General features: G+C 42.4%; 2 protein-coding genes and 1 long non-coding RNA gene across 21 annotated transcripts in view; 1 reads left to right on the top strand and 2 right to left on the bottom strand.

Moving 5' to 3' along the window:
- Nucleotides 1-4,556: 4,556 nt before the first annotated feature.
- On the bottom strand, nucleotides 4,557-11,647 carry FIGNL1 (fidgetin like 1). 13 transcript variants are annotated; one of them, XM_005609029.4, is made up of 3 exons: nucleotides 10,112-10,213; nucleotides 7,777-7,799; nucleotides 4,557-7,342 (listed from the first exon to the last, which is right to left on the bottom strand). In XM_005609029.4, exon 3 carries the CDS (start codon nucleotides 7,330-7,332, stop codon nucleotides 5,299-5,301), a length of 2,034 nt encoding a protein of 677 aa, XP_005609086.1. In that variant the 5' UTR covers nucleotides 7,333-7,342; nucleotides 7,777-7,799; nucleotides 10,112-10,213; the 3' UTR covers nucleotides 4,557-5,298.
- Nucleotides 10,222-24,220, top strand: part of LOC102149774 (uncharacterized) — a 28,232-nt gene continuing 14,233 nt past the window's right edge. Inside the window, exons 1-5 of one of the 3 annotated variants that reach the window (XR_011437751.1) lie at nucleotides 10,222-10,310; nucleotides 12,445-12,483; nucleotides 16,750-16,827; nucleotides 17,072-17,167; nucleotides 20,356-23,511. This is a non-coding gene — a long non-coding RNA (uncharacterized lncRNA). Of the gene's footprint in view, nucleotides 10,311-12,444; nucleotides 12,484-16,749; nucleotides 16,828-17,071; nucleotides 17,168-20,355; nucleotides 23,512-24,220 lie in introns of those variants that run through there. The other 2 variants (XR_011437750.1, XR_002807371.2) reach the window with 2 other exon arrangements.
- DDC (dopa decarboxylase) overlaps nucleotides 15,292-24,220 on the bottom strand; it is a 90,197-nt gene continuing 81,268 nt past the window's right edge. For 3 of the 5 annotated variants that reach the window (XM_014738979.3, XM_014738978.3, XM_070264428.1), the window contains exons 12-15: nucleotides 22,639-22,737; nucleotides 20,390-20,491; nucleotides 17,481-17,699; nucleotides 15,292-15,665 (exon numbers count right to left, since the gene is read on the bottom strand). In XM_014738979.3, the coding sequence (XP_014594465.2) occupies nucleotides 17,499-17,699; nucleotides 20,390-20,491; nucleotides 22,639-22,737 (402 nt within the window). In that variant the 3' untranslated portion in view covers nucleotides 15,292-15,665; nucleotides 17,481-17,498. The remainder of the gene's footprint in view (nucleotides 15,666-17,480; nucleotides 17,700-20,389; nucleotides 20,492-22,638; nucleotides 22,738-24,220) is intronic. The other 2 variants (XM_070264429.1, XM_001498321.5) reach the window with 1 other exon arrangement.

A 24,220-nucleotide genomic window follows, 5' to 3' on the forward strand; every position in this document is an offset into this window, starting at 1 on the left:
CTGTAGGAAGGGAGGGTGACCCCTTAAAAACTGCGGAAGTAGGTAACAAGTTACAAAGAGAGATGGAGTGTGTACGTTAGGAGCTTCCACTGCTTCTTCAAACACTTATGCTTTTGCCTAATGTGGCAACCTGAAGTTACCTAGCACACTGTCCCACTTCTCAGGCCACAGAGCAGACAAAACGCAAGGCCACTGTAAACCACTCCCTGATTTAGGGAACTCTACTTCCCAGCTGCTCCACGTGAACACACTGGGCCATGAGAGCTGCATGACTAGTCTCTGCAATCCTTGCAGCATCCAGTCCACTGACCGCAGCCAGCTTTGCTGCCTGAGCTAGGGTAGAACCCAAGCACTGAGGTCCAACCTCATTTGGCCTTCCCATTGCCTTTATTAGATTGCAGGTCTCAGCTCAGAGATTCCAACAACCCAATACAATTTGCCTTGTAACTTCCAGAAACGCCTAAAATGTCATATTTGAAAATGGTATTTTCCAAGATTGCAAAGGGTTTAGTCTTAGTTTTTATCTTTGCATTTCAATGATGATTTCGCACATGTGGGTGGGAAAGGTAATGTGTGGCTTAGTCCACTACCTTAAATGGAAAATTCCATACTATATCTTTTCTTATTAAGCTAATATTTTGTTCTGGGAGAAAAAAAAAAGCTGGTAAAGTTTACCCAGAAGCATTTTAAGGGCAAGCTGAGTGGCATATCTTGAACACAAACATAAAGAGCAACTCTGACACCAAAGGATGACACCACCAAGAGGATGGGTCCCTCTCTGGGACTGTGTGTTTTAGTCATGTGTGGGGACAAGAACTACTGCCTGGAGCTGCAGGACAAAGGGTGGAGGTGAGACAGGGAGGGACAAGGTTCTGCTCTGTACTCCACCTACAGAACACATCTTGACTCTGCACACGTCCTTCTGGTATCAGAATGTTGCCCTGGCCATAACCAAGGAACCTGAGACTAGTCTATGTTTAACCTGAGTCATCTCTAACTTGCTGAGGAGAAATGCATTATGAAAGCTCAGCCACTGTAAAGCACTCGGGCCAAATGTGTCCTTAACTACAGCCTGCTGCCTAGTACTCCACCTTAAGTGGACTTCCTAATTTTTCACTTTTCCCCCTTTTTAAAATGATTCATATATTCAGTGGCACATTACGTTGACTTAACTTCTTACCAAAGCTCTTTCTTCTTGTTTTCCCTTTTAGTTTCCATAACAAGCCAAATTTGTAACATTTAAACAGGTAACCCTTAAATAAGTACATTTTTTTTGTACTTACCATAGTGCCCAACATCTGGTACCTTGCAAGCATTTGTCAAGTTAGTAAATTAATATTTGGTAATTGATAACAGAATAGCAAACCTGGGTATGTCATTAAGGATTATCTAATACAACATCCTCATCTTATAGCTAGGAAAACAGAGATCTTAGGGGTTATGTACAAAATGTCCAAGATCACTCACTGGCACTTTTCTAATGCCCATTTCAAAGCTGTCTTCATTATAAACTCTGTGTTGGTTAAAGTCTTATTTGAGGACAAGAGTTAAAAGTGGTGACTATATCTCATCCATTCTCATTAGACTCCCTCGATTCCCCAGGCCGTTGGGGCAGACTTTAAATAGCTGCGCCAATTGGCTCACTCACTACCAACTCCAGATTTCAGGTCAAGCACCAGGAATCTGAGAAGGAAGTTAAAGTATGTATCCTTATCTGACCTGCCCTTTTGCCATGGACCTCTTAGATAGAATCCTCTCTTTTAATTAGATCTCTGGAGGTGGGCTGCAAAGTGTCTTTTAAGAACACTGAGGAATAACTATGGAGACCAATAAATAACACTTAAGGATGAGTAAGTGAAAACTACCAATCTGGGACCTATGAAAAAATCCTATAGTCTAGAAGAGAAACAAAGATATTTCTTTCTTTTGAATTAGATTTACTCTATCAAACTAAAGATAAATTTAGATGGCGTCTTACCTATAATGAAATACAAATATCACAAATATTAAGCAGAATGAGCTAGAATAAACCACGTGAAATAGTTGAAAAGAAAATGGCCCTTCAAAGCAATGAAGGCAGAATCAAGGCAGATGGACAGAAGAGGATGTACAATTATTGAGCAATCGTGAACGAGGCTTTTAAACATGTATTTTAGTATTTAATCCTGTCTAACAAGACAGGTTTAGACTATTCTCATCTTAGCATTGAGACTGAACAATTAAGTGGCCTACAGTTACAACTAGCAAACGACAGAGTCAGAATCCAACAGGTCCATTCGGTTCCAAGCCTATAACCGTTACACTATGATTGCACCTTTTCAACTTGTCAGTGTGGAAGCAGATTTGATAAATATTTTAGAATTGAGAAAATGAATTAGAATTTGAAAAGAATGGATGAGAAGACCAAAGACTGGAATAGGTTTTCCCAAACATACATCAAAAGAACCATAAATTATATGTGTAATACAAACATTTAAAAAGGACTGATATTAAAAATTCAGATACATTACTGTATTCCTACCAAAATTTTTAACCACTTATATACAAACACGCTACATGTGTTGGTGAAATGTGTGTGTGTATATTTCCACAAAGGAAATTATCTTTCAAAGACGTTAAAAACCAGGTTAATGTTCACTTCTCTGAAACAATGGCTAAGGACAGTGCAGCAGCAACACAACACTCAGGAGGAAAGGATTTGGCCCAAGATTATCATATCCAATCAAGAGAGGATTCACAATGTGAAGACACAAAGAAATCTGAAGTCTCAGTTTCTGGATATGTCCTACCTAACTGCCTCAGAAACATATTCCAAATCATAAAGGGCTGAGAAAATGCCTCTCTATCGTATAACATAGAAACAACTGTCAAGTGACTCCCTGGCTCACATTTTCTTTCCAGCTTTAAAATATTCTACTCGATTATTCCTTTCAGGTTTAGATTCTCACTTGAATAGAGCAGACCCTAATTCAAGAGGGGCCATTTCACATTCTAACAGGGCCATGGGCTCTGCCTAATCAAAGATGAGCTAAGCCAACAAGACTTTTTCCTCTTAGACATAATCTAAACTAAGATCTACAGCGGGAAGTGGCCTCATAGTTGGTGATCAATGGAGTGAAAAGTCAGGACTGGCAGAAGTTGCTGCTGAGAAAAAACAGACAATAAACATTAAGTTATAGAGCTAAACAGAACACTAACACCTACAGGACAATTGCTGATAAATCTAAATAGCTACACTAATTGTAAGATCCAAGGGGATGAGATGATGTCTGGGGAATTCTTTGATATCAATACCAAAGAATCCAAGGATATAGTGTTGTTTATGTAGAAATGAAAAGAGACAAAGACAGTAATCAGTATCATGAAATGCTTTAAGATTTTAAAAGATACAACTAAAAACTAAAGAAACTAAATACCTAAATTCTAATGAGAAACAATTACATACTTCAAAAGGAAAAATTAAAATTTGCAAAAATAAAGCTTTTAAAAGCATAAAAATAGAAGGTAGACAAGAATAAAAATTAAAGTATATGAACTATCTAAATTATTAAACCTAGTAAAAGTTTCAAACTTCGTTTTTCACTTATTGCATTGTTCTCAAAACATTAGAACTTGAATGTAACCTACAGGAGACCAAGGATTTTTGCCTGTCTTGTTCATTGCTCTACGTTCAGCACCTGGAACAATATCTGGCATTTAATAAATATTTTTGAATGAATGAATGCAAAAAGAATGCTAACAAACACTGCCTAAGGCCCAATGTTGGCATGGCACATTGGTAAACAGGCGCTTGGATTCAGCAGAGATGGGAATTCTACACAGGCACTGTTTCTCCAGAGGACAATTTACAACACATGCCAAAGCCTTAAAAATGTGCCTGGTCTTTAATCCAAGAATTTTACTCAAGAAATGTGTGTATATATATTTATTTATTTTTCCTTTTTCTCCCCAAAGCCCCTCGGTACATAGTTGTGTATTTTTAGTTGTGGGTCCTTCTAGTTGTGGCATGTGGGATGCTGCCTCAGCACGGCCTGATGAGCGGTACCATGTCGATGCCCAGGATCCGAACCAATGAAACCCTGGGCCGCCAAAGCAGAGCACACGAACTTAACCACTCAGACACAGGGCCGGCCTGATATATATATATATATATATATATATTTTAAAAGATCACTATGGCATTCAACATATTTGTTTACAATAAACAAAAGACAACCAACCAAATGTCTTGCCCTAAATGCCACCTAACAGAGGAATGACTAAATTACAGCCCATCCATCCAATGGAACCCTAGGCAGTCATACAAGGGAAGATGTTGAAGAACTATGCTAACATGGAAAATAATGATGATACACCTTAAAGAAAAAAGCAGGCCACAAAAGGGATGCATAATACAATCCCATTCCTGTAAAAAGCTTCTGGAAGAATCGATACTCAACTGCTGTGTTCCCAAAAGTGGAAGGATAACAGTGATTTTTATTTTATTCTTTTTGTTCTTCCCTATTTTCTACTGTTTCTACAATGAACATGTATTACTCATAAAACAACATGGTCCATTACCAAAATTTTAAAACATTTATTTTGAAAGGGAGCAATACTATAGGCTGTGAAGTAGAGTCAAATAAACCATTAATTTTAAACATCACATACCCCCTGGAAAAATACAATATTCTTCACTTTTCAGTTCTGTGGATACGTCTCTGATATTGGATTACACCTTGCTATTTCTGAACATATTTTTATTCAAGTTAATCCTGGTAAGCAAAAAAACCCTTAAGAGGTCACAAACCAGAAGAAAGTGAAAACTAGCACTTTCACTCTAGCTTTGGGTGAGATCTTAAGTCTATTTAAACAACAGTAAGCAATATTCTGTCTCAAATGCAAACCATTATACTAGCAAACACTGAGAATCAAGTGGTCTTCAGAAGACTCTTTCTTCACTAAAAGATGAATATAAATCAGATACATCATCATATACAAATGAGAGTTAAAAAAGTTTCAATTTGAGCTCACTATTCATCATGTTATCCATCTTCAAAAGAAAGACCTCTTAGTAACGTCACAAAAAGTTCGTTCTTGTTTCGTATGAATCCACTTACGCATCAGGCAATAAGTGGAAAAAAAAATAAAGCTTATAATAACATAGGCTAGGTCAACTGTCAAACAAGCTATTGTTATTCTATCTAAGGTCCAGAATTCAGAATATACACTAAAACCACAATTAATAAATTCCCAGTTTTCTATGCTAAAAAATGGAAAAGATTGTACTACCAAGATGCCATCTTTTAAGTGTCCCATTTACTTTCCACAACCAAAAGTTTTGTTCCAGTTTTCATAAAGCTCTAAATCTTCTGGAGACACACTAGGTCGCACAGTTCTCAAAGCATTTTCAAAATCAACATAAGCTATTGGTCGAACTTGATCTGGTGTAATTGTGGCAATGTCGGCAGTTTGTAAACTGCGAATAGGACCAAGAGAAGCTTCTCTGCAAAGCTGTGTCATGTCTGCTCCAGAGAACCCATCAGACTGCTGTACAACCAGTTCAATTTCCTCTTCACTGAGGCAACACTGCTCCTTGGACATCAGATTAACTACTATCTGTTTCCTGGCTGAAGCTTCTGGGAGGGGGATATAAAGCCTTTTTACCAACCTTCTCCGGGCAGCCTCATCAATTTCTTGTGGCCGATTAGTTGCTCCCACCACTAGAATACGATCTTCAGAAGACGTGGTTGCTCCATCTAACTGAACTAGAAATTCGGTTTTTATCCTCCTGGAAGATTCATGCTCACCATCTCCCCGTTGAGATAACAGAGAATCAATTTCATCAATAAATATCACAGCTGGTTGCTGACACCTTGCAACAGCAAACAACGCACGGACCATTTTCTCCCCCTCACCTACCCATTTAGAAGTCAAGGAGGAAGCAGAGATACTAAAGAATGTTGCCCCAGACTGACTAGCAATGCACTTGCCAATTAGCGTTTTACCAGTTCCAGGAGGACCAAAGAGCAGAATTCCTTTAGGGGGTCCTCGTAAACCAGTAAAGATGTCTGGCCTCATCATGGGCCACACAACTATCTCCTTTATTGTGGCTTTGGCAAATTCTACTCCTGCAATATCCTCCCAATTTACTGGAGGTCCATGATCCATAATCTCATTCATAATGAGTTCAATCATCTTTGGCTCCAAGTTCTTCAGACGTGCATCAACCACATGTGCTGGTTCTGTAGGTCCTGCACCATAAGGCTTATACTGCATTCCCCCATTCAGATCTCCCCCATCTTGCTTAGGTACAGGAGGAACAAACTTTCCAAAGATTCCTCGGGATCGACTAGCTCCAAGAGACTTTTTTATACCACCATATGAAGACCCTGATGCACGCTGGGGTTGGTGGTGCTTTTTTTGCTGATCTACCCATAATTGTTCTTTTGCAGTTTTAAAAGTAGGCAGGCTGCTTTCCTCCCTTTGGCCAGTATCTTCTGTTTTAGTAGGAGCCTTACTCAGTATTGGGGTGGAAAGTGCATCAATGATGCCAGAACCATAAAAAGCTTTCCGTTCCTGTAGATTTTCACAGCCAGAAGGAAAACAAGACTGATTAGATGAGAACATATTTAGTCCTATGTTGGCTTTTGGAGAGTTGTTATTTTCCTTCTTGACATTGCCAAACAATGGTGTGGCATGGAATTTTGCAGTGCCTGATTCACCAAAAGGCGTTGAGAATATAGAACACATCTTAGTGGCATTAGTCACCATAGGTGGCTGGGCATTCTGAGGGCACTTCAAAGAAGGACTGCTCTCTGGGATGTCTTGAGTCCTATCTATACCAAGAGCTGACTTAGTTAATGGGTCACTCTCCCCAGAACCACCACAAATGCTAAATTTAGGAAGATCAAAGACAGCGGCTTCTTTATGGATTACTACTGATGCATCAGCAGGTGCCAAAAGAGAGTCTTTGAATTTTTTGCCAGCTTGCATCATCTCCTGTACATTACTCATTTTGAAAACATTACTTATTGATAATCCAGACTGCCACTTGTCACTATCAGTTTGCTGAGATCTTACCAAAGTTAAAATGTTTTCCGCATAGTTATTCAAACCAGATTCAACATTGTCAGAATCAATAATTGCAGAATATTTCTCTGCATATTTTTTGAACAGTTTGGTAGCACAGACCTGGGAGATCTCGGAGTTTGCCCATGCATACTGAATGCGTAGTATCTGTGCTCGGTATGCATCCGCCTTCTGTCCTGATGTACATATATCAGACATAAGTGCAAAGTAATTCTTCTGCCATTCACTCAGGTGCACAGACCTAGAGTTGGAGACCTGCATTTTAGAGGTCCTATAACAAATGACAAAAATGAAAAAGAATCAGTATCAAGAAGAAAACAAAGATATAATAAGTTAAATATACTTTTTAAATCTCTTATCTAAAGGAAGGTATATTGGACTTTTCATTTATAAAGACAGATCATTTATAAGGGAAATATGTAGTTAATCAGAGATTCCAAGCATTCAAGATATAAAGATTAAAGGCTGACTTAATAATGTTTTGTTATGAGTTAAACTATTTTAGTTATATAGTAATTTTCCCTGCCAATAAGGAGAATATTCATAAGATTTAGATGGGAAGGATTTAAAATTAATCAGCAAAAGAAAGGCAATATAGAAGAACAATGGAACTACAGAGAAACAAAATGAAACAAACCAACCCAGGAGTGTAAGTCTGGTCTCTAAGAAAACATAAATGAAGGATCTTTTAAGCAAGCCTCTTACTATTGCTGAGCCTTCTGTTTTATCTGTAAAGTGAAAGAAATCCTTGTGAGAATCAAGTCAAACGAGTATGAAAATACTCTGAAAACTACTATTATCATCCCTATTGCACAAATGTAGAGATTCAGGATGAGAGAGTTAGGAAACTTACTAGAGATCACACAGCCAGTCAGCAAGGGTGTCAGAATTCGCACACAAGCAGTTTCACTCCAAGTGCAGTGCGCTTCACCATGTATAAAATGCTCCTTGATGCTACTACCAAAGGTCATTGCTGCATGGATCATAAACATGAACCACTATGATACACTAAATGTTTTTAAGGACTTATTCATGAATGAGAACTTAAAACAGGATGCCCCAGAATCTTTCCCAATTTCCCAATTTCACATGAAGTATTAAAATGTGAACTGTTATGACAAGTGAAATATGAGAAGAAGCTAAACAATCTGCTAGTAAAGTATTGTTAGATTTCTTCTCTCAGGTTATTTTTATAAGGCTCCTTACATTAAGTAATATTATTGAAACAGAATTGCAGATGAATGTACCATGTTGCAGAATTTCCCTGCCAATCCACAATAAAAAGTTATAAGGAAACTTTTAAGTTTCCAAGGAGTATTGCAATAAAGCAAAAACCAAGAACTCACATATTTGAAAATTCACCTTCCAAATCACCTGTAAATATAGCTTAATATTCAGTAGGTTCCTGTAGTGCAAGAGCCATGTTTAATACAGCTTTGTATTTCCCAAAATGCCCTACAAGGAATCTATCACACTCTAGGGAGGTGTTCATAAATCTTTGCTGAAAAAAAGTAAAGAAACTTAAGAGGCAGGGAGATTGTAGTTTGCTTAAAGCTATAAAGATAAATAAATTAGAGTCAAAACTAGAACTTGTATTTCCTGACAAGCACTTCATCCCTCTTTCCACTATACTATTCTAACCTACTTTAATCTCTTTTATGCACTACTGGAAATGAGAAACTGTAAGAGCGGTGACTTAGAAAACATTTATCACAAACTTTCTCTGTGTATGAGCATCCTTCCTCTCCATGGCTTCATCCCACTTGGTCATCTGCAGTCCTGGGTACTCTTACAACAGCTCTGAGTTCTAGTCACTGTTTGCAGAACACCTTCCTTTCTCTTTTCCACCTTCACCATTTTCTTCAATATTCACCTCCCAAGTCTTACTTCTTCCTTTGAACTCAATCATTTATCCAACAAATACAGATATGGATAACCAAACAACCGTTTAGCCAGCACTGGTCAATAACACAGCCATTGTCCCGGTTACCATTTCCAAGTCACTCTAACCTTTATGGCCTTTCCTAGATCTAAAAATTATGGCTAATTAGCACTGATACATGAATGGCATTTCAATCTTCTTTGAAAGTTTACTGCTTATTGTGCAGTGTGATATCTGTCTTTTTAGCTAGATAGTTGGCCTCTGCAAGTAGCAACTCTTTTCTATTACATTTATATCCTCCCAGTATCTAGAATAGGGCAATCCACTGGAATAAAAGCTATTAAAATACTGACGGAACTCCTAGCAGGTGCCAGACACTGTGCCGGCCCTTTATTTAAGTTTCTAATTCCCAGAGACAGCACAGGATTTGGATTCTGGCTCCACTGCCTGCCAGCCGCGACCCTGAGTAAATTCCTTAAGTTCTCTACGTACAGTAACATTACTTAGTTGACAGGAGCTCTTAATTCTGCAGGGCACTCAAAACAGTTCTCAGCACTCAGAAAATACTCGACGGTGTTACTCCTTATCATTCCTCACCACCACCCCTCCACGAGGGACAGTATCCGCCTCCTTTCTGATCACAGAGGTCGACGCCTGCCTCGGGTCCCCCGGCTGGGCTGTCAGCGGCGGATGGGGAAGAACTAGCCCGCGCAGACCCATGACTACCACCGACGAGAGGGAAGGCTGAGTGTGTACGACAAAGACTCCGGCCCTGGGAACGACCTGCGACAGGATGCAGCCGGCCAGACCGACCGCCTACAGCCCAAAGTGCCGGGACAGCCTCCCCCGCCCGCGTCCCCACACTGGGACCGCGCTGCCCCCTCAACCGCCTTTCTCGGAGCCTCCAAGGCCCCCTCCTCTAAAAGTAAGTCACCTAAGACGGACCGGCGCTGAGGGCACGCCCACCGCGAGAAACCACTCCAGGACTCCGGCTTTTCCCCAGCCGGCCCAGGAAGACCCTCAACTCACTGGTGATTTGGGTTGGCGCCGGGAACCAGCCTGGTCCCTCTGCGCTCCGGGTTCACGGCTCCCAGCTCCTAGCCGGCCCGACTCCAGCCCGGGCGCGGCCCCGCCCCACCTCGTCTCGTCTCACCTCACCTCTCCGCCTCGCCGCCGACGGGAAGCCTCCGAAAAGCGCGGGGATCGCTGTGCGCTTGCGTACTGCTGACGTGCTCGGGCCCGCGACGAGCGTGCGTGCGTGCGTGAGACGCGACGAGTAGGCGCGCGCGTCTCGAGGGCGGGTCTCCCGGGCCGGCCGCTGCTCCGGCCCCTGCAGTTTAAGGAAGGCTGAGAACAGGTATTCTGCGACCAGAGACGTGCTAGCTGTCTGGCCACGACAGGCTTACTGACGTCCTGAACTATCTTCGTTTTCCTGCGCCTGTGCTTCATTTTAAAAGTCCTCCGAAATACGGACGCGGCGCGCTTAGAGCTGACCTACGTTCAGAGGATTCGCGTGGACCGCGACTCCCTGGACTCACGGCGGGGGAGGGCGGGTCCTCTTGAAGACGGGCGTGGGGAGGGGTGAGCGCGTCTCCTGCAGGGGTAAGGGGAGCCTGCGGCGTCAGAGCCCAGCCCAGCCCAGTCCCCGCGGTTCCCGGCCGTACCCCGTCTCCTGGCCATACCTGGGCGGCGAGTCCGCCAGTCTGTTCGCCAGAGAGCGCGTTAGTAGGTGGGTGCTGGGGAAAGGGTACTCACTGGCGGAGAGGCTTGAATAGAGTGCCCTGCAAGATCCGCGTGCATTTTTGAGACCTAAGGGAATTGGAATACCTGCTTTGCATGAATCTGGCAGCTCAGATCTACTCCTCAGCTAGCACTTCCCTTTTCCCGCCCTGCACTCTCTAGGGACACGTTCCTGGAAGACTGAAAAGCACTCTATTATTACCTGGGACTTTGTTCTGGAGCAAGGCTTCAGAGAACAGAACCATGTTTAGATTAGTGAATTGCATTTTCAGACCAAGTGACAGAATAGCCACTCACAGCTATTCTGTGGGTAAGCTATTCTATGGGGTAATTGCTGTCATGTCACATAAGTCTGGAAGTTGGCAGTTCCAGGTCTGATGACACTACCTAAGGATGTCATAAAGGACCATTTCTCCTGCCATCTACTTCCCATGGAGTTTCCTCCCCAGGCTTGTCACCTCTTTCTCGGAAAGGGCCCCCACGATCCAAGGAACGTTCCCTCACACAACCATATTTAAAGCAAGAAGGGGCCAAATGGGGGAAGGACCTTTCCCTTTGTGTGTTCTCTCTTGGAAAAAGGAAGAAGACATTTCCCAGAAAGCCCCAGTAGCCTCCCTCTGGGTCCTATAGTTACCCCTTCTGAGAAAGGGAATATCTCGTGCAGGAGATGGGGAAAATAGCTGTGCAGTAGCAACTACCAGCACATGACGTTTAAAAAAAAAATCCAAAGAAATGTGAGGCAAAAAATTTTTGAAGACCTTTAAGAGAGTTTTAAATGGACACCAAATAAAAGAGATTGGACAATGCATGTTAAAAAATAGACAGGGGTTACAATGAAAACAACAGCTCCCAATTCATTTCTTGGCTTAGACAGTAATAAAAGACTTTTATTGTAATTGCTCATAAGTTGTTAATTTTCTAATTATTATAATTACCCAAAATATATAGAATAAAAATAAATGAAAATGAAAACTAGTATCTCAAGGTCAACTCAGTTGTGTGTTTACTAGCCATTTTTCTACTTGTATATTTAGAAATCACCATATAAATACTATTTGAGTAATTAGCAATTTTTGGTGATTTTCATCATCAAAATTTTAATGATAGCATTTTGAAGACTTCATATGAACCTCTGTCTTAGCCTCCTAAGAGTATTGCTCAAATACTGAATTACATTTATAGTTACCAGGGTTAGCTTTTTTCTAAGTGACACTAGCATTGCTACTTCACTTTTGTGCATCTGATACAAAAGCATTCCCCAATCCAGCAATTTTCTCTTCCTGCAGAGCTGGCAAAAGTGTGACCCCCTTCTGTACCCTCTCTGAATCTCAACCTCATCCTCATCTATAAAACGAGAATATCTCTAACTCAGGGTGCTGTTACAAGGATTACAATCAATACGAGATATAATACTGTAGGGGATCAGAATTGGCCACCCCAAAATGTGTCCCTTTAGCATGAGGATTATTGTGGGCTGGTTACTTTTAAAAACTGCAGAGATGGGAGAAGCTCTGAAAAGTAGAATTTACCATTTGTAAGAGACAGTTACATTTGTAAGGGAAATCTCCATTTGTAAAGGTGCCTCCCTCTCTATACCAGGAAGAGGGGGATGACCTTATTTCTAGAAACCCTTATCAGTGCAGAAGGCAAGGACTTAAATCTGCATAATAACCTTACTCTTGTTTACTGTACTTTTCTGGTAATCTCCCATAACTGACTCCGCCACCCCCGGCATCCTCCCCTGTTTTTAGATGAAGATGGTATTTAAGGTGAGAAGCTCCATCGCTTTGGTGAGTTGCTCAGTTTTCCTGAATGTCTCCCATATATACATGTTATAAAGCTGTGTTTGATTTTCTCTTGTTGTTCTGTCTTATATCAATTTAATTCGTAGCCCAGCCAGAAGGACTCAGAGTAGAGGATTTGTCTTCCCTACAATACTGAATTAGCAAAGTAGTAGCTGGCACATGGCAGACATTCAACAGAAGCTGTGATGCTGTATCATATTTATTGCTGCTATTAATGCTATTTTTTGGGATTCAAATTCTTACACCATCGCCAGACTTTTTCATCTTTTACAAATGGGACATTTTAGAATACTATCCTAATACTTTAGCATAATATAGAAGAGTTTAGTGCTTGAGCTATGCAGATGTTAAACCTTCCCTCTGACACCACAGACGGTGTTCTTTCTTCTCCTGAGTAGAATTTTTGAACCTGCAAGGGAAGTGATTTTCACCTACAGCAGAGTGCCAGTGCTTGGTGTGAGGGATTCTGGGAGATGGCTGCATATTTCCATATTCATGAATGTTATAAACATGGTCTCAAAAAAATGCCAGTGTACACTTGAGTGATCTCATTTGTTTTTGAACAGAGGGAGACTATGGCCCCAAATAATGTGCATCCCTGTGTGCCAGGACAGTTAGACTTTATAAGTTTCAAAGAGATGTGTTTGTTGGGGCCAGCCCCATGGCTGAGTGGTTAAGTTTGCACACTCTGCTTTGGCAGCTTGGGGTTCGCCAGTTCGGATCATGGGTGCAGACCTACACACTGCTCTTCAGGCCATGCTGTGGTGATGCCCCACATAGAAGAACTTGTATGACCTATAACTAGGATTTACAACTATGTACTTGGGCTGTGGAGAGAGAAAAAAAGGAAGATTGGCAACAGATGTTAGCTCAGGGCCAATCTTCCTCACCAAAGAGATGTGTTTGTCAATGTGTGGAAGGTGGTAGGATGGTATTGAGGAGATATTGAAGTAGACAGGACAACAGTCAGTTCCTTCTTGGTGGGATTCCTGAGTGTGACTGGATTCTGATTGATTTCTCTGCCAGCAGTCTGTGCACTACATCATGACACTAAATTGAATATATATTTACGTAAAGATACTATACACATAGATTAAGCTGAATAATCCAGACCTTTAAAAACTTCCCCACATTGGGCTATTAGGGAGTTGTCTGGTTAGGGTCAGGGGCCAAGACTCTACCCTAGGAGGTGAAGAAGGCTTTTTCCCAGAAGGGAAAGGATGTTCTCACTGCCAGTTATCCTTAGATATGGCTCATTCTGGGGACCAGACAGCATATTTGGCAGCATGGTCGAGTGGGCAATGGTGTAGATTTCAGACTGGGTTCCAGTCCCAGCTCAGCCACCAATAATCAATATGGCCTTGGTACTAGTCACTAAACATATTGATGTCTTGGTTTTCTCATCCATAAAATGGGAATAATCATTGGGAATTTTAAAGTATTAAATAAGTTAATATCTAAAAGATATGTGTAACAGCACCAGCATAGACCAAGTGCTATGAGTATGTGTGTTAAATAAACTGGGAGGAAGTAGTTCTTCCTCTTTCTAGGTTAGGTAGTGTGGGGTCTGATCACTATATTATGGGGATGTCTAGAGAAGTCAGGAGGTGGGGTGAACTGCCATGAGTTACTTAGAAATGAGCCAGAAGTCATACCACCTTTTAACTCTGCTGGGTCTACATCTAAGCTGGTGTCTTAGATCTCCACCAAAAGATCCAGCCAGTTCAGAGGAGGGAATTCTTTAGTCACTCAGCCAACTTCCTGACTCCTGTCTGTGCATGTCTCCCAGCAGCATCCCTATTTTCACCTGCTGCCCAGTCTCCTGCCTCAAACTCAAATCTCAGCCATCTTCCCAAAGTACATTTATGGACGGGGCTGGATAGAGCTGCTCCAAAAAGACCAAGGGCTGGCATTGGTGACTTTGGTGGCTTGTCTTAGAGCCCTTCCTTACAGCAATCTTTACTCAAGAGCACAATCTCATAAATTTGAGGCACCTCAGCCTCAACTCAGTGATCTGAGTGCTCAACACTTTACGGCTCCTAATGCAGTGACCCCAGTGGCCCATCCCAAGTCCCATGCTATGGACGTGGAAGTCAGGTCTGGTTCACTGATGTGTAGAGAACAGACGACCTAACCAAATAAGATGCGGACTACATGGCATCTCATATATTTTCAGATTTCTGAAAAACAGATAAGATCATTCAATTATATTTGCATAAATATCAGAGGTATTTGAAATTCAAAAATACCCATTAATAACCCAAGAATCCTTTCCGAGAGTGCTTTCGATAGTTCTGTAGTCTCCAAAGGATAAGAACTAATCTTGGGATTAAAATACCCATGTTTCTAAGAGCAAAAATGCTTTCAAATAAAAATAGGTTATTTGGGTAAATACTGCACTTATTGGCATTGATGTATACAAGCCTACTCTTCAGTTGTTTATTAATTATGATACCATAGGGCAGATGGACTGATTAGATAAAGAAACCAAGGCCCCAGAAGTTAGAGTTTTTCCCGTTACAAGAGTAGAATTTGGTCTCTAGTTGTGTCTTAGCTCTGAATTTATTTCTTCAGAAGTTGAAGTCATCTCTAAGTAAAACTTGTGTGTTGTTAATGCATCTAGAACAGGGCCAGGCATATACTAGGCACTCAATATACATTGTTGAATAAATAAATATTGTTTAAAAATATCCAAGTATGCCATACCTTTGGCAATTTTGAAAGGGTAAGTCGATGTGACAATATTCAGTGCAGTACAATGTAGAACAGGATGCTTACCAGACACAACTCCCATTGCACTTCAAATTGTTTATTAAGCATCGAGCCACATGATGGAACAATTGAAAGACTACAAGTGTAATCTCAAGTTCCATAACCAGAGATTGCCCTGGAAAATATTTCAATAAGCCTTTCCCACCACTGACCACTTCAAGAGCACAAAAACACAGCCAAATAATGAATAAAAGCTACGTCCACTGAGATGAACTTTTCATATAGCAAATAATATTTCTTCATTGATGAGAGACTGAGCAGATGTAATCACAAGCTTCTGGATAACTTGGATAAGAAACATGAGGCCACATGTAGGCTTGGTTCCATGGAGCCGGGATGACGTATATTTTCCTCTCATTCCAGTTTTCAGAGATTCTTTTTTCAACTTTTGATCTCTACAGGGAAAAATAACATGAAGATATGGCTGCATTCAAAAAATTAAAGAATCTGAATTTTGTGTACTTCTCATTTGAGCACAGAGAAGGAATATGCTATTTCTCCAGTGAGATGGAGGCAACTCTGCAACATAAAAGAGTTTGAATTGGAAAAAAAAAAATGAGTTTTTATTGCCGATCTGGCTTCTCTATGACACATTTTATCACTATCAGCTGGAATCTGTGCCCTGTTTCTTATCTCTGTAAAGTAAGGATAGTTCCTTCTTTCTCTCAGAACTGGGACTGGATTTGATATGATTACCTCAAATAAGCACAAGTAAGGCCAAGGTATTAAGATTTTCATTGTTCTAATTAATCTTGCCAAAATAACATATGAGCATTCTGACTTACGATTGTATCCTGTACTTAAAGAAATTAAATCTTATTTTTTGCTTTTGAATTGATAGTGAGTATAATGACTCCACAGTAATTGTGACTTCTAACAGAAGTGTGCCTTTGTTTCTGATCATTTTTCAGAGCTACAGTCTCTTTCTGTGTTGCTGTGGGTACATAGGAATAAGATCATGATACGATACATCCTGATGAGATATGTGCAAACACAAGGTTGCAGAAATGTTAATCAGGAGTGTTCTCCTGATATGGTTTTGTTTTGTATATATCTTATAGTGGTTATTCTCTGCCCCCCCTCAACAGAGCCTTATCTTAGAGCAATGGAATAATTTGAAAATCTGAACCTCTCCCCAGTACCTTCCAGAGATGCTCAAGCTATAACTTTGGAGTTGGTCTGGGCAGGGTGGTCCCCCTCAGCTTACCAGCAGTGCACCTTTAAGAAAGGTCCTTACTGTGCCAGGAAAAGGCTCTGGTATTTCGGGACATGCCTTGACTGAGAAAGTGGATATCCGACCTCAGGGGTCAGGAGCCATGGATAGGCCTTTCACATAAATGAAACACAATTTTTAACTTTTGATTTTTTGAGCACTGTAATAGTTCAGATATTCACAATTAAAATTAAGAGCAAAGATAAAGTTGTATGCAATCAGTAAGATAAATTACATCATATGCTTAGGTTCCACATTCCCCACAGGTTAGGATAACCAAGCAATGGAAAAATGTGAAAGAAGAGAGAGAAAAAGAAGCAGAAGTTAAGGGGATGATCACAGAGGTATGTCCACCACCCCCCTCCCCCAAAATGGGGTGAAAGAAAAAAAAGACAGAAACAAAGAAGATGGACAAACTCCACTGGAATGACATTCTTAAAATAACCTAATGAAAAGGCTTCTAAGGTTGTTGTGGTTCCAACAGACATAGCTTTAAATACCCTCCCTGTTACCAACACTGCATTTGTGTAAAACGTTTTCCTTCCAAGTTACCACATGCTGTCTTCAGGGTTTCTATCTTTCATACAGGGTAAATCCCTCAGAACCGCAAGAAGCCCAGCGGTCTAAACATCTCCTTCCTCTGAACCATCAAGAATTGGGTCCTTCCTGACAGTAAATCATCAGGTATGTCAAATTCCCTTCCTAATGTTTTCAGTAATTTTCATTTATCTACAGTTTGCCAGTTTAACATATAAGCTAATTATGACAGTAAGTTGCCTCAATGAACACTGAAGAAATCTGAGGGGAAATTATAGAGATAGATGACTGATAGCCTCATATAAAAGAATACAGAGTAAAAATCTAAGTGTCTAAAGAGTCATTACTGTATAGCGATCCTCCCCTAGACGAGACAGGGTGAGGTGTTATCTTCTTCTTTTTACAGAGGAGGAAATTGGTCCCAGCAGCATTGAGTGATGGAGTTGGGACGGCAGCTTACCTGCAGCCGGCCCACCTTTTATTCCTTCTCTGCTTTCAGCAGTTCGGTTGCCAGCCCTCTGATGTGCTCCCAGGCCAGCTGCACGTGGGCAGATTCCACCGTGCGAGAGCAGATGGCAAAACGCAGCACGAACTTGTCTCTGAGGTGACAGGGAACCAAGTGGATCTTTTTGGCATTGTTTATTCTTTCCAGAAGAGCTTTGGTCAGTTTGTTGGAACCCTGAACAGATTGAGAGAGAGGAGCCGTGCTCAGGTCTCAGAGGACTGAAAAATTCAACTAATCACAAAGTAGGGCCAGTGCTTGGTAATATTGCAACCTATCAGTGAAAGAAACGAGTTTACCATTTGCTTTTCATTTACAATTGTAAAAAATAAAAAAATCAACTAAATCATAGTTACATGGCTCTAAAAGATTGCATCCTTTCCCTCCAAGACAATTTCTTGGTGTTCTAATGTGCTGTCAAAGGATGACCCTTCCACAGACCAGGTTCTTTAAGGAAAAATGAAGATTCCTAGATATGTGATCTACAAACTGATGAGCTTACACAGCAGAAATGGGGTTTCTGGTGGTCCCAGTGAAGGAGGCTCACTGAAATATATAGAAGAAAGTCTCAGCAACATAGAAAATGAAGCCTAATAGCCAACTTATTGCAAGAATCTGGGAAAATTGCCCACGAACTATAGGAGCAAGGGACCATTGGTGGACTTTCCATCTGGCAAGGAGCATCCCACCAGCCTTGGGCCAGAGGCCCAGCCCTTGCACCAAGTGGACCAGATGGAAACTTGTATCACACAGAAACAGAGAAGCCGTCGCTTCCCTGCCTGGGTGCTGCTTCCCGTGGCAGTGAGTCTCGCCACTCTTCTCATCATCCTCCCCCAACTCCTCTCAGTCTTTCTTCTGTTTCCAGGCAGCCACTCTACCACCTATAAGCCATGTCGTTGCATGTAGAAGGGGGCTGGAAGTGGGGCCTTGCATGCTTGGTGGTACGACCCTCACAGGATTGTATTGTTTGTGTTCTCACTCTGTCTTGGAGTCGAGGCAGGAAGGACGAGTGGGAATAGAAGAGTCCAATTCTGCCCGGATGAACACCTGCTGGATGCTGGAAACTGGCCTTAGGCTGTGCACATCCACCCACTTGCTGGCTGTGGGCCTGAGTGGGGCTCCCATTGGTGCCCAAAGGGACAGTGAATGGACCAAAGGCAATTCAGAAACTGTTGTCATACACCAGGTCTAGACAAAGTTTGTCCTATTCAAGGATGAGGATAGAGAAGAAAGAAATTATGATACAAAGGGAATGAAATTTTACCAGGAAGACTTAGCATAAGAGCAAACACCTGAAAACTATATAGCGCAGGAAATGAAAGCAAGTTATTTAGGAAAAATGTACCTGCCATTTTCAAATGAATTGGACAAGATATGTTTTCTGTTAAATAGAGACAAAGAGAAAACAGTCTGAGATAGAAGGAGGAGGAGAAGAAGAATAGACTAAGATGCAGAATAGGATCAATGGAGGACTGATTGGGATGAGGATGAAAGGAGATCAATTATGCAATAGCAACAGTTTATCTGCTTTGAGTTAAATAAAGACCACGTATATGTTGAAGCAGTCAGTGATGCAGAGGATTTAAAATCCAGACTGGAGAGGAATGGGACAGAGAGAATAAAATAATGACACGACAGTAGACGTGGAAGCAGAAAAATGAACCATCATGTCTGAATAATAGGCTTCTTCAAGAAGAAACTGGATTCATGGAATGGAAGTAACAAGGTAAGTTTCACAGAAGGAAACCTGTGTTAGCTGAAAAGCACCGTGGGATTCCTGAATGGGAGGACTCAGTATGTTGCACAAGAGAAAATGGACAGCGACCATACACTGGTGGGTTTGGTGTCATCATGAATTATAAGAAGAAGATAAAAGTCTTAACCTTGACAACATTATAGAAAGTGAAAGAAGCCACTCACAACAGACAACATAATGATAATTCTATTCATAGGAATGTCCAAAATAGGCAAATCCATAGAGACAGAAAGCAGATCAGTGGCCCTCAAGGATGGGGGGAGGGAGTGACTGCTAATGGATATGGAGTTTCTTTTGGGAAGGATGAAGATGTTCAAAAATTAGATTGTGGTGATGGCAGCACAACTCTGTGGATATACTAAAAATCCTTGAAATGTATACTTTAAATGGACAAAGTATATGGTATGTGAGTGATATCTCAATGAAGCTGTTAAAAGTTTAAAAACCAAAGTCCTATAAGAACGCTGGCATTAAAAAGAAAAAAACAAAACCCCTGCTTAATGGCAAAAATCAAAGCATGATGCCAACACCCACGCTGACTGAACTGCCACGTCTGGTCATTCCAGAGGACCACACATCTGGGACACTGGTGCCTGAGGCGTCTCCCCATGTCCACCTGAGCATGTGTACCCTCTCTCTTCCTCTGCACACTTTCTCTCAGATCTCACAACTTCATGCTGTGCACAGAGCTCACGTCTCCCTTGCCAGCTCTTGTGTCAAAACTCCAGGCTTTTCCATGACTGGTTCTCACCATCACCTCACAGCTCCAAGAATTAGTTGGGGAAAGAAATGGTAAGCAGAGGGCCAAGGTTTAACTGGCAGCTCCTTGACAATGCAACTGAACTCATCACTCCTTCTCCTGATAGCTTTCTTGGATTTGAAAGGGAGGCCTTGAGGAAGGGGAGATTCTGGAAATGAAAATCTAGCTCCAGAGCGGTCAGGGTGGTAGGTTCTCAACCAGCTTCATTTACACAAGGTAGATTAATAAGGTGCGTGTGTTCAGCACATCTTGGGATCTTTTAAGAAACATCGTCATGGAAGTAATGAATGCTATTTTCCCCTCTGTCGCATTCGAAGACAATGAAGAAGACTGAAATCGACTTAAACATACCTTTAGCCGAAAACAGACCAGCCCCAGAGTGACTTCTGCACAGATTTCAAAGCGGGGATCCTGCTGCACCAAAGACTCAAACTCGTGAGACAGCTGGACGTGCTTGAAAGGGAAGGGGAAGCGGTCTGAATTTCTCATCACCACATAATTCAGAACCTAACCAGCTAGAAAACCTTATTAGACTGCACATCCATAATTCATTTAGATGCTTCTAGATATTTTCTTCAAGTGTTTATGTCACCCACTCACCAGCTGTCCCCACACAGGTTGAGCAGAAACTCGTTACCACAAGGAAAGGGCTAGTGTCTTCAGAAAAATCACCAACCATCATTTTCTTCTGTTCAGGGGACTGTTTTTAATCACACCAAAACAACTTTTATAACTTTAGAATAAACATTGCTAAGATGTATTTAAATGTCCTAGAAAAGAGACAGTGGCTCATGTCTCTTGAGAAGCTGCCTTGTGCTAGCTGAGAGCCCTGCACTGCACCACGCATCCTCACGATAGATAGCCCACACACAGGGGATAGCACGATTACACCCATCCTGCAGGCGAGGAAACCGAAGCTGTGGTGCTGATGCAGCTGCCTAACACCAAAGCTTTAGGTCCACAGAGTTTGCCACTGAGAGATGTGAATCATGTCAGTCCCCATGACATTCAAGAACCACCTTCCTCTCTCTGAATTCACCACCTTATTTGACTTCTAGATGTTTATGGAGCTCAAAAGCTGACTCAAATAATATGTGCTCTGAGAACAGGCTCTCCACGGTCTAGGTGTACGTGTTGCTCATTCTAATCCCAGGCATCCAGCATGGTGCTCTCGCTTGTAGGTGCTCGGGGAGTACCTGAGCAGAAGCACCCTCGCTCAAAATGTTGTTGGGACTGAGACACCATTTAAATGAGCGGTTCCCAGTCACATAATAAATCTGCTGCCACTAGAGGGCACCAAAGACTTCATGCTGGAAGGTGATTCCCTCTCCCGCCCCCCCAACTCCCACTGCTGGCTGGGTCCGGGAAGAGCCACGCACCTACCTAGGGACGGGCCTTGACATCCCTGTGCTCCCCTTGTAAGACAAGACTGCTAACCCTCTTCAAGCGAGGCATGGAGTGTTTTTAGCATGAAGCAGCTTAATCACATCCAGTTGTCTCTGAGCTTAAAGCTGGAATCTTTATGGTGAGATAAACCACTTGTTTTTCACCTTCTTTCCCCAAAGAAACTGAATCCTCATTATATTTGAGACCATGGTCTTGAATGAGGACAGGGGGCTCTCCTACCCATAAACTCACACACACTCCTTTCCTAGTTCACTACCCCACATAGATTCTCCGGGTGATCTACAGCACCCATGTTTTCCCACAATAGCCTTGCCGGTAGAGAGAGGCCAGTGGGTGGCATTCGATAAGCACTGGGCCAACGCTTGCAAATGGACACCTTGCCATCTGCCCTGTCACAGAGGAGGGGCCTGGAGCCATCCTACTCCACCTGCAGCTGCACAGAGGCTAAGCTGTGGTGCCAGGACATAAAATGAAGGGCTGACTCGTCACTATGGCTAGAGTTGGAACCCACAGGGGTGTCCAGTTCCCCTGAAGACTGAGGACCTCTGTCCTCAGGATAAGGTCACGGCTGAGGAAAGACAATAGGATGGGAGGGACCCAGCTGGAATTCAGCAGGCCTGCCACCACTGCCCAAATGAGTGGGCCTTGGGCAAGTCCCAGCACATATTCTGGCCTCACTTATTAGGGAACAAAAGCAGGTAATGGGGCTTTGAGCAGATCCATGGTTCTCACATTTCAGTGGCCATCATACTACCTGGTTCACTTATTAAAACAGAGGTTGCTGGGACCCACGCCATGAGATGAAGATCATGCAGGTGCTGCCAGCTGGGGCCCGTATGAGAACCACCAGGCTAGATGACACCCATGCCACCCCAGCTCTAAGATTCTCTTTCCTGGAAGTTTTTGGAGAAAAATATCTTGTGTCTTCACTGTTGTCATTGCTGACTGGACCTCACTGTCATCAAGATGTGGCTCAAGTGCCAACTATGTGGTGTTTTCGCTTTGACCATCTCCTGGGGCTGATAGCCTGTGTCATGGAAGTGTCTAAAAGGTCCATAATCATGCACTGACCATCTTATAAATACCCTATCTCAATAGCCCAGTCTATCCCTTATATCTGCTTATCAAGACATCTTACTTCATTTCTAAGACCTCCCTAATATTATCCTGATAAATAATGAAAGCAAAGGCACCTTGCGGATATAGGCTTGCAGTCCCTTGATTCCATACATCCTAAAAACAAACCACATCTTCAAAGAGCGGAATCTTCGACCCAGTGGTAACTGCCAGTGCTGAAAGAAAATATAAAAGGACACGTTAGTGAGGAATGTCCTCGGAGCTGGTTTCCTTTTTGACTCATCAGTCTGCCTGTTTCTCTTCGAGGCAGTTAATTCCCTGGAGGCCAAGCCCTCCAGCTGCCATGCCCCATCTTGGACGGCAAAGCTACCAATGGAGTGAGCAGTTCCCACAGCAAGAGGGTTTCTTTGCAAAGCTCTGAGACAGATGGGGGCAGAACAGGCTGTTGACTTGGGAGACACTGTGTCCACCGTGTGCACTCAATGGATGTTTGTTGAGTGCACACAGGGGGCGAGACCAGAGCTGGGCCTGAGGTGCCATTGATGGGGTTGAGGGCCGGCCGCCCCAAGATGTGGGGCTCTGGTATGCAGATTATTTCCAGCTGAAGAAAATGAAGCCTCAAAAGTCTCAGGAAGAGCATCCAACCTTCTCCCCTCAAACTGCCTAAAGGACTTCAACATAGAAGGCCCGTTCCAGGAAGGAGCTCATAGCATGTGATAGCTATAGTATGATGTAAAATGGGTGTGATAAAAGGACACCAACAAACCCATTTTTGGGGCCTAGCAAAACCTGTTTAACAAACATTTGCATTCCATCTTTTTGTAGATTGTCTTCCTCCTCTTTGAAGTCCCAGATCATCATGTCCTCCTTGTCTGTAGCTGAGGATACTTAAACAGGCGGACTCAGCCAGATGGCTGAGTCACTCAGTTTCTTCTGGGTTCCTCCCGTGTATACATGCTATTAAATTTTGTTTGATTTTCTCTTGCTAACCTGCCTCTTTGATTATTTAGCCAGCCATAAGAACCTTAAGGAAAAGCGGTGGGGGGAATTCTCCCACTTCCCGACACCATCATAAGCAGACAGCGAAGGTGTGGCGCCGACCCCATGGAGTTTACAATACAGTGGTGGGGGTCGGGGTGGGGGCCGGGGTGGGGGCTTTCACTGGTTTCTCCATCTACAGAAAGAGGAAGGAGGGAGTTGAAGGCCACACCCCTCTGCTGCATCTTCCCTGTGAGGTTCTAGCACCATTTTCTAGAGCAATATTGACTCTCTTTCTGCTCCACTGGCCACCACAGAATGACCTGCAAGATGCTGTCACTAGAAAATACACCACCAACATGTACGACCTCAAATAAGCTTTCCCTAGTTTTTCCTGAATGTGTCAGCTGACTGGCACTCTACATGGTGTGTCACTCTCCAGTGGTTGTGAATGTACTCAAGCAGGGAAGAAAGGATGCAGAGGGGAAGGACAAGGGGCTGTTTGGGAAGATAAAGTACAGCAGTTTCCCCCCTTATCCTTGGGGGATATGTTCCAAGATCCCTAGTGGATGCCTGAAACCATGGATAGTACTGAACCCTATTTGTTCTGTTTTTTCCTATACAGACATACCTATGATAGTTTAATTTATAAATTATACACAGTAAGAGATTAGCAACAATAACCAAAACTAAAATAGAACAATTATAACAATATACTGT

This window comes from Equus caballus, chromosome 4, assembly GCF_041296265.1.
Source record: "Equus caballus isolate H_3958 breed thoroughbred chromosome 4, TB-T2T, whole genome shotgun sequence".
Lineage (NCBI taxonomy): Eukaryota > Metazoa > Chordata > Mammalia > Perissodactyla > Equidae > Equus > Equus caballus.

What these genes read in the sequence shown, in the direction of transcription:
- FIGNL1 (XM_005609031.4), bottom strand. Translation starts at nt 10,402, where the DNA reads ATGAAGCACAGGCGCAGGAAAACGAAGATAGTTCAGGACGTCAGTAAG. An exon ending in CGGCGAGGCGGAGAGGTGAG is followed by an intron (nt 7,343 to 10,106) that starts GTGAGACGAGAC and finishes CATTTGTTATAG; the next exon opens with GACCTCTAAAATGCAGGTCT.